General features: G+C 53.1%; 2 protein-coding genes across 2 annotated transcripts; one reads left to right on the top strand and one right to left on the bottom strand.

Moving 5' to 3' along the window:
• Nucleotides 1–79: 79 nt before the first annotated feature.
• Nucleotides 80–5,648, top strand: MONBRDRAFT_33420 (uncharacterized protein; the record flags this gene model as incomplete). The annotated part of the gene is made up of 13 exons (XM_001747904.1): nt 80–227; nt 315–390; nt 436–623; nt 681–1,011; nt 1,241–1,964; nt 2,095–2,649; nt 2,728–3,116; nt 3,254–3,515; nt 3,619–3,714; nt 3,800–3,898; nt 4,017–4,595; nt 4,691–4,978; nt 5,071–5,648. The coding sequence occupies 13 exons, from the start codon at nt 80–82 to the stop codon at nt 5,407–5,409; spliced, it is 4,074 nt and encodes a 1,357-aa protein (XP_001747956.1). The 3' UTR covers nt 5,410–5,648.
• A 155-nt stretch (nt 5,649–5,803) lies between these two features.
• MONBRDRAFT_27446 (uncharacterized protein) lies at nt 5,804–13,466 on the bottom strand (the record flags this gene model as incomplete). Its single annotated transcript, XM_001747806.1, has 27 exons — nt 5,804–6,058; nt 6,186–6,236; nt 6,359–6,435; nt 6,524–7,094; nt 7,192–7,318; nt 7,421–7,667; nt 7,755–7,827; nt 8,094–8,170; nt 8,254–8,352; nt 8,496–8,565; nt 8,641–9,300; nt 9,431–9,625; nt 9,697–9,837; nt 9,930–10,049; nt 10,133–10,223; nt 10,332–10,483; nt 10,593–10,907; nt 10,985–11,166; nt 11,287–11,395; nt 11,510–11,572; nt 11,682–11,748; nt 11,958–12,064; nt 12,232–12,414; nt 12,511–12,574; nt 12,715–12,909; nt 12,994–13,283; nt 13,362–13,466. 27 exons carry the CDS (start codon nt 13,464–13,466, stop codon nt 5,804–5,806), a joined length of 4,686 nt encoding a protein of 1,561 aa, XP_001747858.1.
• Between the last annotated feature and the right edge of the window lie 441 nt (nt 13,467–13,907).

Genomic DNA, 13,907 nt, shown 5'->3' with positions numbered 1-13,907 from the left:
TGCCGACCGAAGCGGGACTTGCTGCCTGCCCTCAATTTGTTTGGAATCCAAAAACCGGGACGGCAAGGGACCAGCCATCATGTCCCTCTTTGATGATGGACCCGTCGTCGCCTTCAACATTCCCGCCCAGCCCGATGATCTGCTTGAATGCACTGAAGGCTTTGCGGTGTCGCTCTGCAGCGAGCCGAGCGAGATCTCACAACACAACCAGCTTGAGATGATTGATGGTGCGTCGCCGTGAAGTCATGGCAGCCCCCCTTCCCCGCCTGTATGTATTGGCAACAACAGACTCACATATCATTCGGCGGATACAGAGGCCGCTCAGCTGCTCGACAATCCCCTGGCCATTTGCGACAACGCCTGCTTTGATGTCCTCTTCAGCTTTGCACGGTGCGGTGGTCACACCTTCATGCTCCCCTTTTGCTCTCCAATTAGCAACGCGAAGGCCATGTCGGCCGTGTCGGATCCGCAAGATCCTCACCTCCATGTCTATGTCTGTGTGTCTCTCCATCTCTCCAGCTCGTTTGAAACCCTCGAGGCTCCTGTTCGAGCCAAGCTCTTCGCCTCTCTCCTCAAAGGCACGTCACTTGCCGACTACCTGGTGGAAGAAATGTTTGCATGCAGTGTCTAGGAACACTGTCTCACCACGCCACTGTCTGATAATAATACACAATTTATAGGCATGCAAAGCCTGGGTCGTGCCCTAAAGACAGAGTTGCCTGATCTGACGGCCGCTTCTGGTCCGGCTCGTCGTGCTATTGCTGCGACCGAGATGATCAGCTATCTCTTTGGTCTCATTGCTGTGACAGCCGAGCGCGAGGAGGCACAGGCGAATCGCCAGACGCTGCAAACCGCCGGCAAAAAAACCAAGAAAGCTCTGCCAGCTGTAGCCCAGGGCGAATTTTCCTGGGCACATGCCCGCAGCCAGGCCTATGGTGTCGTTGCGCAGTTGCTGGAGCTTGAACTGCCCAAGCTCTGGTCCATGTCTTGTCCCGACGAAGCCTTTGTCAAGTACGGTCCAGGGCTTGACACTCCAAATGAAACTTGGTCTTTTTTTTTTTTTTTTTTTTTTTTTTTCTTTTTTTGGCCCCCTGGGGTTGTTGTTGTGCCCCACCTCCTTTCGTGTCGACAATTTCCTACCCTATTGTTTTTATAGTTTTGTTTGATATGGCGCGCCGGGTTTTCAAGTCCTTGCTTTGCTCACACGCGCGTGGGGTGCTGCTCCTTTTCTACGCCATAGTCTTTTCACGCGGGTGCTCTATTTGGCTCTTGAGAATCCGGAAGTGGTCAAGGACAAGGACCTGCGACAAGACATATTCGAAATGCTGGGCCGCTTGGTGCAGGCCTACAACCACACCCTGGGCGCATGCACCACCATCGTGCACATGCTGCCCCACTTTGAACACCTTTCAGAACCTTTTGCTGACCTGGTGACCCTCTGCAGCACCAAGTACAACTCTCCTCGCGTGACCCAAGATGTCTTGCACGAGCTCAGTCACATTGATGGCTCAGATTTTGGCAATGACAACAGTGCCGCACGCGCCTATGCCGTGTTTCTCGTCGCGGTGGGTCAGCAGCAGCCCGGGATTTGTGTGCAAGCCGTGCACCAACTGGCCGAGCTATTGGAGAACGAGGCCTACAGTCTACGAAACGCCGTGCTCAGCATGCTGAGTGCCATCCTCAGTCAGCATCTCAAGTCGCTTCAAGATGAAGAATCAGTCAAGACGCGCACTCAGCTTCTCAACATGCTGGTCGAGCGCATCAATGACGTGTCCGCTTACACGCGCAAAGCAGCCCTATCGGCCTTGACCGATCTGGCCATGGCTCGTGCCATTCCACTGCAGCACATCCAGGCAGCCACTGATGCTGCCATTCTTCGCATTGAAGACAAGTCGTCTCTGGTCCGCAAGCAGGCCCTTCATCTGGCCGTGGAACTCATGCGACAAAACCCTTTTGGTGCCAAGGTGTGTGTGTGTGTGTGTGTGTGTGTGTGTGTGTGTGCGTGCGCCGCCTTCGAAAACCCCTTGTTGTTCATGTCACTGCCTTGGCACTCGGATTCCCGCCCTTCCTCACCCCTGTCTTCTGCAATAACAGCTCTGCGCACAAGACTTTCGAAACGCATTGGCTGAAGCCAAGTCCAAGCTCGAGCACTTGTGCGGCGTTACGTCATCCTCAAGCGGGGAACAAAAACCATCAATCAAAACCGAGCCCACAGCCAGTGACACAACTACCTCTGCCAACACCGACGAGGGCGCAGACGAGCTTGCTGAGATGTCCACCATCAGCAGCGCTCAGGATGAAACAACGTCCGAGGCGGATGGCCTGGATCTTGTTGTAGAGACACAGGAGCAGCGGGAACAGCTGGTTGTCGTGGACTTCCTGCGTCGGGCCGTGGCAATGACCGAAGCTCTCTCTCCGGCCCTTAGAGTTGCGGCCCAATTGCTCGGGTCAAAGACCAACAGCGATGTGCTCGAGGCCATTACTTTTTTCGTAACCGCCGTTCAATTTGGCGTCGACGATGCCGACCGCATGGCCCACAAGATGCTCGTCCTCATTTGGAGCAAGGAGAATGGCGTCAAGCAGGCCGTCTTGGATGCTTATCGAACACTCTACTTCACCCCGGATCCGGCCATCCACAACACCGCAAAGGTCTGTCATAAGACCAAGCATGCCCCTCTTTGACTCTGCTTTGTCACACACGCTAATGTTGACTGCGCACTCCCACAGGCGCGCAGCTGCTTTGTGGTGGATAACTTGATCCGCATGACCTCTGTGGCCGACATTGGTGACGGCAAGTGCCTTGAGGAGCTGGTGCAAACCATGATGAAGGAGGGCGTTCTCACGGACAGTGTCGTCAAGCAACTCTGGGACACATATGCCCGTGCGCCTGAAGCCAGCCAGGATGCAGAGCGGCTGGATCAACACACACGCGCGCGTTTTGCCATGGCCATTCTCTCCATGGCTGCTCGCGCCGATGGCAAGATCATTCGTGACAATACAGGTCTGCTCATGTCTGTCGGCTTTCCCGATCAAAGTCCCCCCGACTGCCTTCTCGCGCGTGAAACAGCCGTTGGCTTGCGCCAGCTCTTGCCACGCCAATCTGAGAAGGGGAGCATGTACGTGTTTCGCCTCCCTGCACTGCTGCCATGCGTCGTAGTGTCTCTCATCACGCACAGTCCGCGCAAACGCGTTTCAACTCTGCATAATACGGCATCTTTTGACTGGAGCTCCTGCTGGTTGGCTTGTGTCCTAGGTTGGCTCCGCAGCGCCTTGCCCGCGACCACATGGTGTTTGTGACCATGTTGACCTTCGTCCAGCGTCAATTCACAGCCAAATCCGAGGGCTGGATTCCTACCGCTGAGGCTGTTCTCGACACGGTCTACGCCCTTGGCGAGCAGCCTGATCATCTGGCTGGCTCCCTCCTCGCAGGGCTGGCTGCTCGCATGACTCAGCCTGCCGACTGCAGTCCCACTGAACGTTTGAAGCGGCTCCTCTTCCTGGTGGGGCACGTCGCGGTACGTGGCTGGTTCCTTGATGCTTATGTGTGCTTGAGCTTTGTTTGCAGGCACACTGCGCTTGTTTGACATCACATTCTCTATTACCCGATGGGAACGACAGCTGCGCCAGTTGGTGCACACTGAAGACGTGCAGTCGGAAATGAAGCGCCGCCGTGCTGCCCAGGATGATCTGCAGCAACAGGCGCGAGGAAAAAAGGTGAGCGCCATCAAAGGGCATCGCTTCCTTTCACGGAGTAGCGTGCTCCAACTCATCCGACTTTGGTTTCCAACCCCTGCCACAGAAAACGAGCGACGAGGAAGACATGGGCGTTGGCGGTGCCTCGGCCGATGATGCAGAGGCCGAGTTTATTCATCAAGTGTGCGAATCAGAGCTACTGTCGGTTCGTGATCATTTCGTTTTTCTGCAGTTGGCGTGCTTGTCTCAGCTGTAGTGCACTTGGCTGCAGTGACGTGACGAGTCCTTCTTTCATTTGCGCCTGACTGACGGTGTGTATTTAGACCCAAGCCCAACTCGGTTCCTTCTGTCAGCTTGTGGTCAACGTGTGCACGGCACCAGAGCGTTTTGCATCGGCTGAGCTGCAGGCGGTGGCTGTGACAACGCTGTCCAAGCTGATGACCGTCTCCTCGCAGTTCTGTGACGACAACCTGCAACTGTTGTTCTCAGTGGCCAAGCACTCTGCTTACCCCATCGTGCGCAGCAATGCCATGGTAGCCCTGGGTGATCTGGCTTTCCGCTTTCCAAATCTGATCGAACCGTGGACAGCGCAGCTTTACTCACCGCTGCGCGACAGCTCGGCGCGAGTGCGCAAGAACACAGTCATGGTGCTGACACATCTCATCCTCAATGACATGATCAAGATCAAGGGCCAAATCAGCGAGCTCGCCCTCTGTTTATGCGATCCCATTGAGCGCATCGGCAGCCTGACCCGTCTCTTTTTCACCGAGCTGGCCAACAAAGGCAATGCAATCTACAACATCTTGCCCGATGTTATCAGTCACATTTCCTCGCCCGACGCCAGCGTTGATGCTGCCGCCTTTGAAACCATCGCCTCCTTCCTCTTTCAATTCATCAAGAAGGTATGTCGTGCTGACTGATAACGCGGTTTCTGTTGCCTTAAGCCTGTGGCATTGCTTGGTGGATCTGACTTGTTGCGCGTATTTCGATTCCAAAGGACAAGCAGGCGGAGAGCTTGGTGGAAAAGCTCTGCCATCGCTTCCGCACGACTCAGTCGGTGGTGCAGTGGCGCCAATTTGCTTACTGTCTGACTCTGATTGACTTTTCTGACAAATGCGTGCGCAAGTTGACGGAGAATTTTGCCTGCTTCCACGACAAGCTGGGTGATGCCTCTATCTACGGGAGCTTTCAAGAGGTGATTGCACGGGCCAACAAGTTTGCCAAGCCAGAAATGAAGGATGCCATTGCCGAGCTTGAGCAGCGCATTGGTAGCTGCCATGAGAAGGTGCGATTACGCGTTGGCCTCATGTTCGTTCGCTCCCGGCCTCTCTGCCCTTGTATGACTCTTGCACTGACATCCAACTTCTTTTGACACAGGGGGCCGAGGACGAGGCTGCCTTGCAAGAAGCTGCAAAGGCCAGCAAGCGAGTTCGCCGTGGCCGCAAAACTGCAAGCACGAATGACAAGAGCATGCTTGAGGACGGGGCTGATGAAAACGCGAGTGACGCTGTGCGGAATCGCCGCTCCACACGTGGTACTGCCAAGCCGAAAGCACAACCTTCAAGGCCACGTCGCCGCCGTGCCATTTGTTCTGATGATGAGGACGATAGTGACGAAGATTTCCTAGCAGAACAATCATCTCTTTCTGCCAAGAAATTGGCGCCACGCATGGATGGGCTCTCTGATGAAGAGGAGGATTTGCTTTTGGCCATTTGAGTGAAACGTTGAACGCCAAATGGCCTGCAACCGACACCACAGGTCTCTCTTTCAGGGAATGTGTGTCAACTCGTTTGATTGTATGTGCGGCAATCTTGTTTTCGGCCTTTTGTCAATAATAAATTTGTGGCATGACCTGCACCATGCACGTGCCCAGTCTGTGTGAGTTAAGAGAAAGAAGCAAAGACAGCGAGAACAGATCGATATGACATTGTTTAGCTCAATTGATCTCATTATCATCTGCGTGTAGCTCGTCAGCACTCAAATCGTATGCACACAATGAGAAAACCCAAGAGTAAAAACCCAATCATGACGTCAACTTGTATTACTGTCCATCCGTCTCATAAATTCGGGATTTGCATCCGCCGACCAATGCCATATCCTCAGACAATTGTTAAAAGTAAGCATTGTGGATCTGGCAAGCCTCACGAACCAGATCACCGTGCGAGGCAAAGAGGTTAAGACCGCTGTGTGCCATGAGCCATTGGATGCGCTTGACATGCTCTTGATTTTCCTTAAAGTGCAAACGCTTGGTCAGCTCGCCCGTCTCGTCGTGGAAGTTGGCGCAAGACACCTCCACCCACGCGTTGTCTGTATTGCGTGGGTCGTGAGAGTACACCGAGCGCATGGTGTGCGCCGAGTCGAAAAGCTGGAACAATTCCATGTAATGCAGCAAGAAGCCCATGAGCGTCGGTCACAGTCAGCAGAGAAGAATGCCCTTTTTTCTGCAGGGATAAAAAGGATAAGTATACATGCACACATGCACACATACATACCTCTTCAAGGTTGTCAACCTCCACTTGTGTCAGCTTGTCCTGTTGATAAATCTGAGTTGATGCCCGAAGCGACGACGAGCAGCGAGTCAGCCAACAGCCGAGAAGTGGCAACATCGTATCAACCCAGGCTCAAGCTTCGTTGATAAGCATGCTAGCAATGACCTCTGACATACCTCATGCTTTAGCAGGCGCTCAAGCGCGCCACGGCGGTCCTCCGCGTCGTTCCGGAATCCACCCGGCAATGCCCAGCCTACTCGAAATCGCAGCATGAATGCGAATCTTGAAAAGCGCGCTAAAATTCAGCAAGCAGCATTTTGCGAGTCGCACAGCCCACATACCTCCAAAGCTTTGCCGTTCAATGGCTAGGAACTCGAGAACACAGCGACCATCACGTTCGACCAGATTGCCGTGCACATCGCGACGCCAGCGGGTAATGAGGCAATTTGCCGCCCAATTCGGACCCCAGCGTCCGAGAGAGCCTCGGCCTGACAAGCCGGTGCGACCATAAGGATTGATGGGGCGCCCAGTGGCCGAGTCCACGACCACTTTCATGGTTGAGGTGCGATCGGTCGAAAAGCTGTCTCCTTGCATTTCCACTTTGTTGAAACCGTATTTGCGTGGGTCTGGGCCGTCTGCCCACTCTGGGCGTGGCTCTTTGAGGAGTTCTTCGGCTGTGTAATCTGGGGGATTGTAGTTGCTCATGCTTGTCGTCCAAGGCACTTGGTCATTGTTTAACGCAAGCCGCAGCTGCTCACTCTCCGGGTACTTCAACGGTGGGAATCGGTATTGAACAGCACGCACGCGACCCAGCGACATGCGCCGAAAGGCATTGGGCGCCGCAGACTGAGCGCGCGTGGCAGGTCGAGTGGCAGGAAGATCACGCTCACGGCCCTGACGATTCAAGCTCATCTATGCCACACAAAAGTAAAGCGGGTCAGGAAATTTGCTACAGAATGTGGTCGCCAACGCACAGAGGTTGGAATCAAGAGGCATGGAGCGTGCATACCTGCATCATCACCAATTTCTCTTGCATCTCTCCAATCACGTCTAGAAGGTTGGTATTTTGCTTGCGGACTGCTGCCATCAGCTCTTCTGGCGTATCGTCGTTACGGTGACGCCGGTCGGCGAGAAATCTAAAATGCCAATAGTACCAAGAGGATCGTCAGAGGGAAGCTCAAGACTATGGTTGGCATCACCCATGTGCTACACGTCTAAGAGCCAAGCTTGACACTGACTTGTCAGTGTGCCACTCTTGAAAATGGCGGATGCGGGCAAGCTCTTCGTTGTTGGTCGAGCTATACTCATCCTGAGGCTTGCAGCACAGGCACATTCGCGCCAGCGTCCAGACGTGGGAGAAAAAAGCCAACGGCCCCGGAAGCACCGTACGGGTGTGATACTCATTGTAGACGTCAAAATTTTGGCTGTGCCACAGCTCACGCGCCTCTTCATTGACGCGCTGATATGTGTCGGCAAACATGGCGACTACAAGGGCATAACATACCAAGTGAGATTACATTAAAAGCCTTTTTGCCCCCCGGTCATGCAGTCGATTACGCCTCCCAAACGTACTCAAGAGATTGATAAGCACAATATTCGTGACCAAGATGTAAAGCGCCAACAGCGGCGGCAAAACCCAGGCATACTACATTGGAAAGCGAGCAGGAATCAAGTGAGGCATGTACCAGAATGCGGTTCTAGGAATGGCTGTTAAACAAGGTGCTTGAAGAGGGGTCGTTTTATTTACAGGGAACAAAACAAGCAAAAATCAAGCAAGCAAACTGCAGACAAGCATAAACGCTTGGCTCCTTAGGCCGCCGACACCAAAAACACGGACACAGGCACGGGAGACACAAGTGCACGCTCCCTATAACACAGAACACGCCAATAGAAGAAACAGCTTGTACGAACCGTGTAGCCACAGGAGGAAAATGGTTCAGGCCCGACGCAGTCACTTTCAGCATTCATTTCTTCCAGAAAGAGCTCGCCTACCCACACACACAGGCATTAGCGCCAGCATGAACGTTCAAAAACAATGAATCGGTTTCTCACTCGACGCAAAACCACGCACCATAGATTTGGAAGTAGGGGCGATACAACACATTTTCAAAGGTCTGAGCATCGACATCGCGTTGAGGCCACAGGATCGACTGGGCTGCGACACCATAGCCTAAAAAACAAAACAAAACAAAATAAATAAATAAGAGCAGGTCCATGCAATGTTATGACGGAGATTCATCAAGGAAAGAACTGTGGAGGGTGGGTTACAAGGTCAGGCGGTGTGGCACCGCGCGCTGAGCCCCGACAACGTACTGAAGATGAAGACGGCAATGATGAACACGAAAACGATGACGTCTCGCGTCATGCGAAACAGCATGATCAACTATGTTACGCGGTGCGGGTGTCAGCATGTGAGCACAAGTTAAATCGTCCGCGCAAAACGGCATGGCATCCGCACCTTGGGTCCAACGTCCTTGGAAACGGCATAGTAGCGCATGAAACGCAACCAAAGGATGAGGACGACAAAGGCAATGAAGAGCTTGGCGTTTGTTTTGGACTGGAAATCCGACAAATTGGAGATGCGAACGACAAGGGCCAAGTAGTAGCCTGCCAACATGATCGTGTCGATGATATTCCATATGCTGCCAAAGTATCGAGGCAGCTCATTGATCTCAACATACTCGATGATTTCGGCCAAAGTGATGGTGACAAACCAAAAGAGGATCAGGTATTCGTAAAACGAGAAATAGTCCTCCAGGGTGTTGAGTGCGTAGTACGAGACCAGCAGGGTCAGCATCAGGTGGGCAAGGCAGTCGGAGATGAACTTGACAAAGGGAGATGAGTAAAAAGCTTTGGCCTTGATCCACAGCTCGGCGGCATTGAGGTGACCAGTTTTCTCAACGTGTTTGTTGTAGTTGTTGACGTAAGTGAGCAGGGACTGGTTGGACTTGACGCTCTGCGTGCGGGCGCTGGCCATGCTTGTGACGGTGTTAGTGCGATTGGGTCGGCTTTCAGTGCTGGGCAGAGCTGCAAGAGCATTCTGATCGCCTTGAATCGCGTAGCCCTCCACTTTGGTGTCCTCAAAATCAAGGTCAAGCACGCCGTCGTTGACATCATCCTGCCGAAAAACAAAACAAGAACAAAGGTTGAGATTCAACACCCGACCCGCCCAAGATGTACGAGCGGTGTCGTCATGACCAAACACGAAGCAGGAGGTGGTCCTGAAATGAAAATGACACAAAACTTACCCGTCGAATGCGAACCGTCGGGATGAGAAGAGGGCAGAACAGGGCCAAGAGGAGCTGCCACGTTGGGTTGATCTCGCGAATGTCACCATACCAAGCCTGGCTAACAAGTGACTGCGTCGCTGGATGGGACAGGAATCGCAGTTTTTCGTGACGATAGGCAACTTCCATAATGTTCCTGCCACCAAAGACATCCAGCTAGCATCGGCCATGGGTGGATGAGTTGAGAGGCTTGATGTCAGGCTTGATTCACATCAAAAGAGCCTGACCTTTTCGTGCAGGATTTTCGAAGTGCGTGTCAGGTTGGCCCGGTGACAGGTAGAGAGAACGCCAACGGCCAGCTCCTCAAGTTTGTCCGCGTTGTGAAGCGCTTTGACACGCTCCGTTTCCAAATGTGGGCTTGAGAGGGCCTGTTGTCAAGGGGTACAATCCACAAGACACGGTGAGAGAAATGATGCCATTATGTAGGAAGTTAGAGACTGAGGGGCGCGATCATACATACGCGGTGCCGAGCCAGCTTGGAGAGGATGTTTGAGCCGATCAAGGCATTGGCAATGCTCTCATCGCCCATCTGCCAGAAAATTTCGCTGAGGCGGTACTTGTTGAGGCACACAGCCCACAGCTAGGAGAGGCATGACACAATTCATAGGGTCCATGAGCAAGGAGCGAAAATGCAGGAGCGGTGTAAGGCGGGCCCGAGCGTACGAAAAGCATGTTCATGGCCATCATTTCCAATGCCAACTCGTCTTCTGGGCTTGTGACACCGTCATCAAGCAAGCTCCAGTCTCGTTGAATTCTAAAAAATAAAAGCGGGGGGTGGGGGAGGATCAGCGACGTTGATTTGAGACACCAATTACTCCAGCAGAGTGAACAAGCCTTTTGGCGGAGAGCGTGCCGGACATACTGGACTTCTGATCCAGCCAAATGGCCAAGAATAGCTTCCATGAACTTGAGCCGAAAGGGACGCCCGGGCTCCTTGTGCGGCTTGGCAGCATTCAGCGAGGTGCTACGCTCACGTAGACGATACACGTGGCCTGAAATGACCCCTCCCGCCACCTATGGGAATATTGGACATGCGGCCAACCAGCGGTTGGCATAGTCAGATAATGTGAGGCAGGAGCGTCAATGGTGTGTGGCCAACTAAACCCCAGTTGCATCCACTCACAAAATAAAGCTGCTCCATAGCCAACAGAAGCAGGTGCTCGCCACAGAGGGTATTGCTGTTGCGGGCAGGGCCACTCATGTTCTGGGCAATGCGAACAGTATTGGCAACGCTGTTCAAGGTGGTTCGGGTTTGAACGTCATCGGCAGCTTTGCCTGAGCTGTCAAGGGGCGTTAGAGCGGTGGCGTGCCGCGAAAGACCAGCACGAGCGCCCTCGGGGTTTGAGCTGACGCTCTTGTTCAAGTTGGTGCGCTTGATCAGGTTTGCATCAGACCTGAGCTCCATCAAATAGGCCTTGAACTCTGGCGTGGGTTGCAACTACAACCAAGTTTCCGTGAGCATGTGGGAAGGAGCACATGCATGTGTGTATCTTGGCCTTGGGGATGCAAACCTACATTTCGCGCGGTTGCACCATACTCAAGATAGAGTTGAACAAAGTGGGGCATGTTGTTCATGAGAGCCTCCATCAGGTTCGTATTGAGAGCCTCGGCAATGTCTTCTTCGCTCTCAAGCAAATGATTGTCATGAATCTCCGCCAACAATCGGCGGGCCATATCAATACGATCAAAGCTCATGGCTACCAAGGTGAATGCACAGCCAGTCGGCATGAGTGGGACGCAATCAAAAGCCGGGAACACGAGCGCACTGACATGCAGAGCTTTGACAAAATACAGCATGCTTGGGCGTATGACTGTACCTTGCAACAATTTGGTCTTGAATGAGACATGTGAGCCTTGGGAGATGGCGTCCAGGATGACTTCATCAATATTTTCACCAGCACTATCGCGGATGTTGTAAACAAACATCTGCATCCGTTGGAGAGCAAGTGATCGAGGCAAAGGTGGGACGACGCGTCAGCCAGGTTGGTGCGTCGGTTTCTTGATGGACGGCAAGAACTCTGCGTTTCACCACGGACGGACCTTGTCCTTGTAGACTACAGTCGCAAACAGCTTGTGCATGGTGTTTTCAACCTTCTGCTCATCCTGTCAGCAACATTGCACAAGCACATAACCCCAGTGATATGAGAATTCAACCATCCTGTTGTGGACACTGTCACTGCTACTGCCTCGCCAATTCGTCTTGGTCTCGTACCCAGTCTGGAAATTCACCCCGAATTTGCTGTCGCAGTGCTTCGACCGAGTAGGTGCTGTACCGCGTCCTGTTCGGCAGTCCACCCAAGAGGGAATGAGAGAATGAGAATGAGAGAATGAGAGAATGAGAGCAGAGAGCAAAAAGGAGAGGAGAGAGGAGAGAGATGCATGCAAGGAGAGCAAGGCGAAGAAGGCGACGCAACAACGCAGATGACTGCAGGATCAAGCGGATTCAAAGGATTGACAAAGGCTGGTGCAAGAAATGCTCGCTACGTACAAAGTTGAGTGGGTGAAATTGTACGCATAGGCAAGCAGGTCTGCCACCATGCCTGTCCCATCAATCACGACCACAGGCGTCCCAGACACGACAGCGTCATGTGCTTGCTGCAGCGTGCCCACGCCACCTTGAATTACGAGGAGAACGACTGGGCATTCAAACATTCGGCTGGCCTCCTAGTACCAGGGATCGTGGAAAAGAGCAGGCAGAAACACATGGCATCAAGGAACAGAGCTTTGTAGGCAAGAGTTGGGCACTGAGGGCACGGTCGTACCCGCTCAAAGGCGGCGCGAAAGGCGATTTCGCCACCAAATTTAGAGTCGGTGCCGTCATCAACCAGCAGAAAGAGGTTATGACCACTGTCAAGGTTGCACTTTGAACCCTTCGCCTCGGGTACTTTGTTCATGGCGTATTCAACATCGAGGCGGTCTTCTCGATTCGGCTGCGGTAGCAGAGCCTCGTGAGCAAACGAATAGTTTTACAGACAGAAAGAAAGCAAGAAGGATGAACAAGTAAGACGAAGAAGAAGAAAAAGAAAAAGAAGAAGACAAACCTGAGCCAACTTTTCAGCCTCGTGAACAATGCCCCAGGTGGCGATGCCAATGGTAGGGATGAATCTGGAAAGAAAAAAAAAAAAGGCAAACGAAAATCGCCACAGCACACACACACATGATCATGAGCCGTCAAGAAGCAAGAGTATCGCGAGGCGAATGTGAGCTGCTGGATGAGGTGCAGGGATGAAGTACAATGCACGAACTTGTCCTTGTTGAGATCATTCATAAAATCGCCGACGAGCTTCATGACACCGGTGTTGGTACCACCGGTGATGACCCAGGCATCGGTGGCAGCGGCGGCACGCATGATGCCTGTGCGGATGGCTTCAATCAGCAACGGTGAAAGATGGAAGCTTTTGGCGCCGCCAGTCACCGAGATGATCAGGTTCGGGCGCGTACTATTGCAAGGGGGAGGAAAATGTCAAGTCGTGAGAGTGTGATGGCGCATCGTGATTATGAGCGCATCCGGCAAGGGGACGCACTGGCCAAAATGATCGAGGCGCATGCGACTGCAGAGCTGGGAGAAGAAGACGGCATGCTTGACCGTTTTCTCGCTTTGGACTGTGGCTGGGGTGCGGTAAGCCAGGCGCAGGTACGGTACTGCCTGCTTCTGAAAGCCGTGCGTTTTGAACTGCAAGGTGCCGTAGTGGGTGTCAGGACAAAGTGTCGTGGAGCGGGATTCTCCTTGCGTGCCCTCTGCTGCGGGCTTTTGATAGGAGCGGAATACTTTGAAAAACGAGCTCATTGGCACCGGCTCGATGGGGTTGCCAACCTGTACAAGGCAAGAGACGCATTTTGTTTGAGTGCTGGTCGAGGATAATCCTTGCGAGTCGAAAAAGCAAGAGCCTACCTGGCGCACGGCTGTGGTGAAGAACATGTTCTTGAAGCGTTGGCTGGCCTCGGATTTGGGTGCTGGCGCCACAGCCCCACGGCTAGCGCGTGGGCTTCGCGCCATGGCTGAGTGCTGCCGTGACGATGACAAGATCAGGCTGTGAGACAACGATGCGCCAGCCCGCAATGTCAAAGATGCCACCAACCACACGGACTGACCTCTGTGTGTCGCATCATGGTGCCGATGGTCGGCGGCAGTCACCAAGGCCACAACGGCCCATAAACGCTGCCTCAACCACAACGGGCCCCTCGTCCCGCGACCTGTATCTTGAAGTTCTGGGATCGGTCCTGGAAGCAGGTTCGGTCAACTGTCGCCCCTTCTCTCTGTCCGATCACGTTGTCAAGTTCATGAGCATTTTGTTTTTTTTCACACATGATGATGAAAAGAGAGAGAGAATAGTGAGAGTTTGAGTTTGAGAGAGTTTTTGAGAGAGAGTTTGAGAGAGAGTGTGTGTGTTTGAGAGAGTTTGAGAGAGAGAGTGTGTGTGTTTGAGAGAGTTTGAGA

The sequence above is a fragment of the Monosiga brevicollis genome, genomic scaffold (assembly GCF_000002865.3).
Source record: "Monosiga brevicollis MX1 MONBRscaffold_19 genomic scaffold, whole genome shotgun sequence".
Taxonomy (NCBI): domain Eukaryota; class Choanoflagellata; order Craspedida; family Salpingoecidae; genus Monosiga; species Monosiga brevicollis.
Note: the sequence above shows the minus strand (reverse complement) of the source record. Positions and strands in the feature narration are given on the sequence as shown.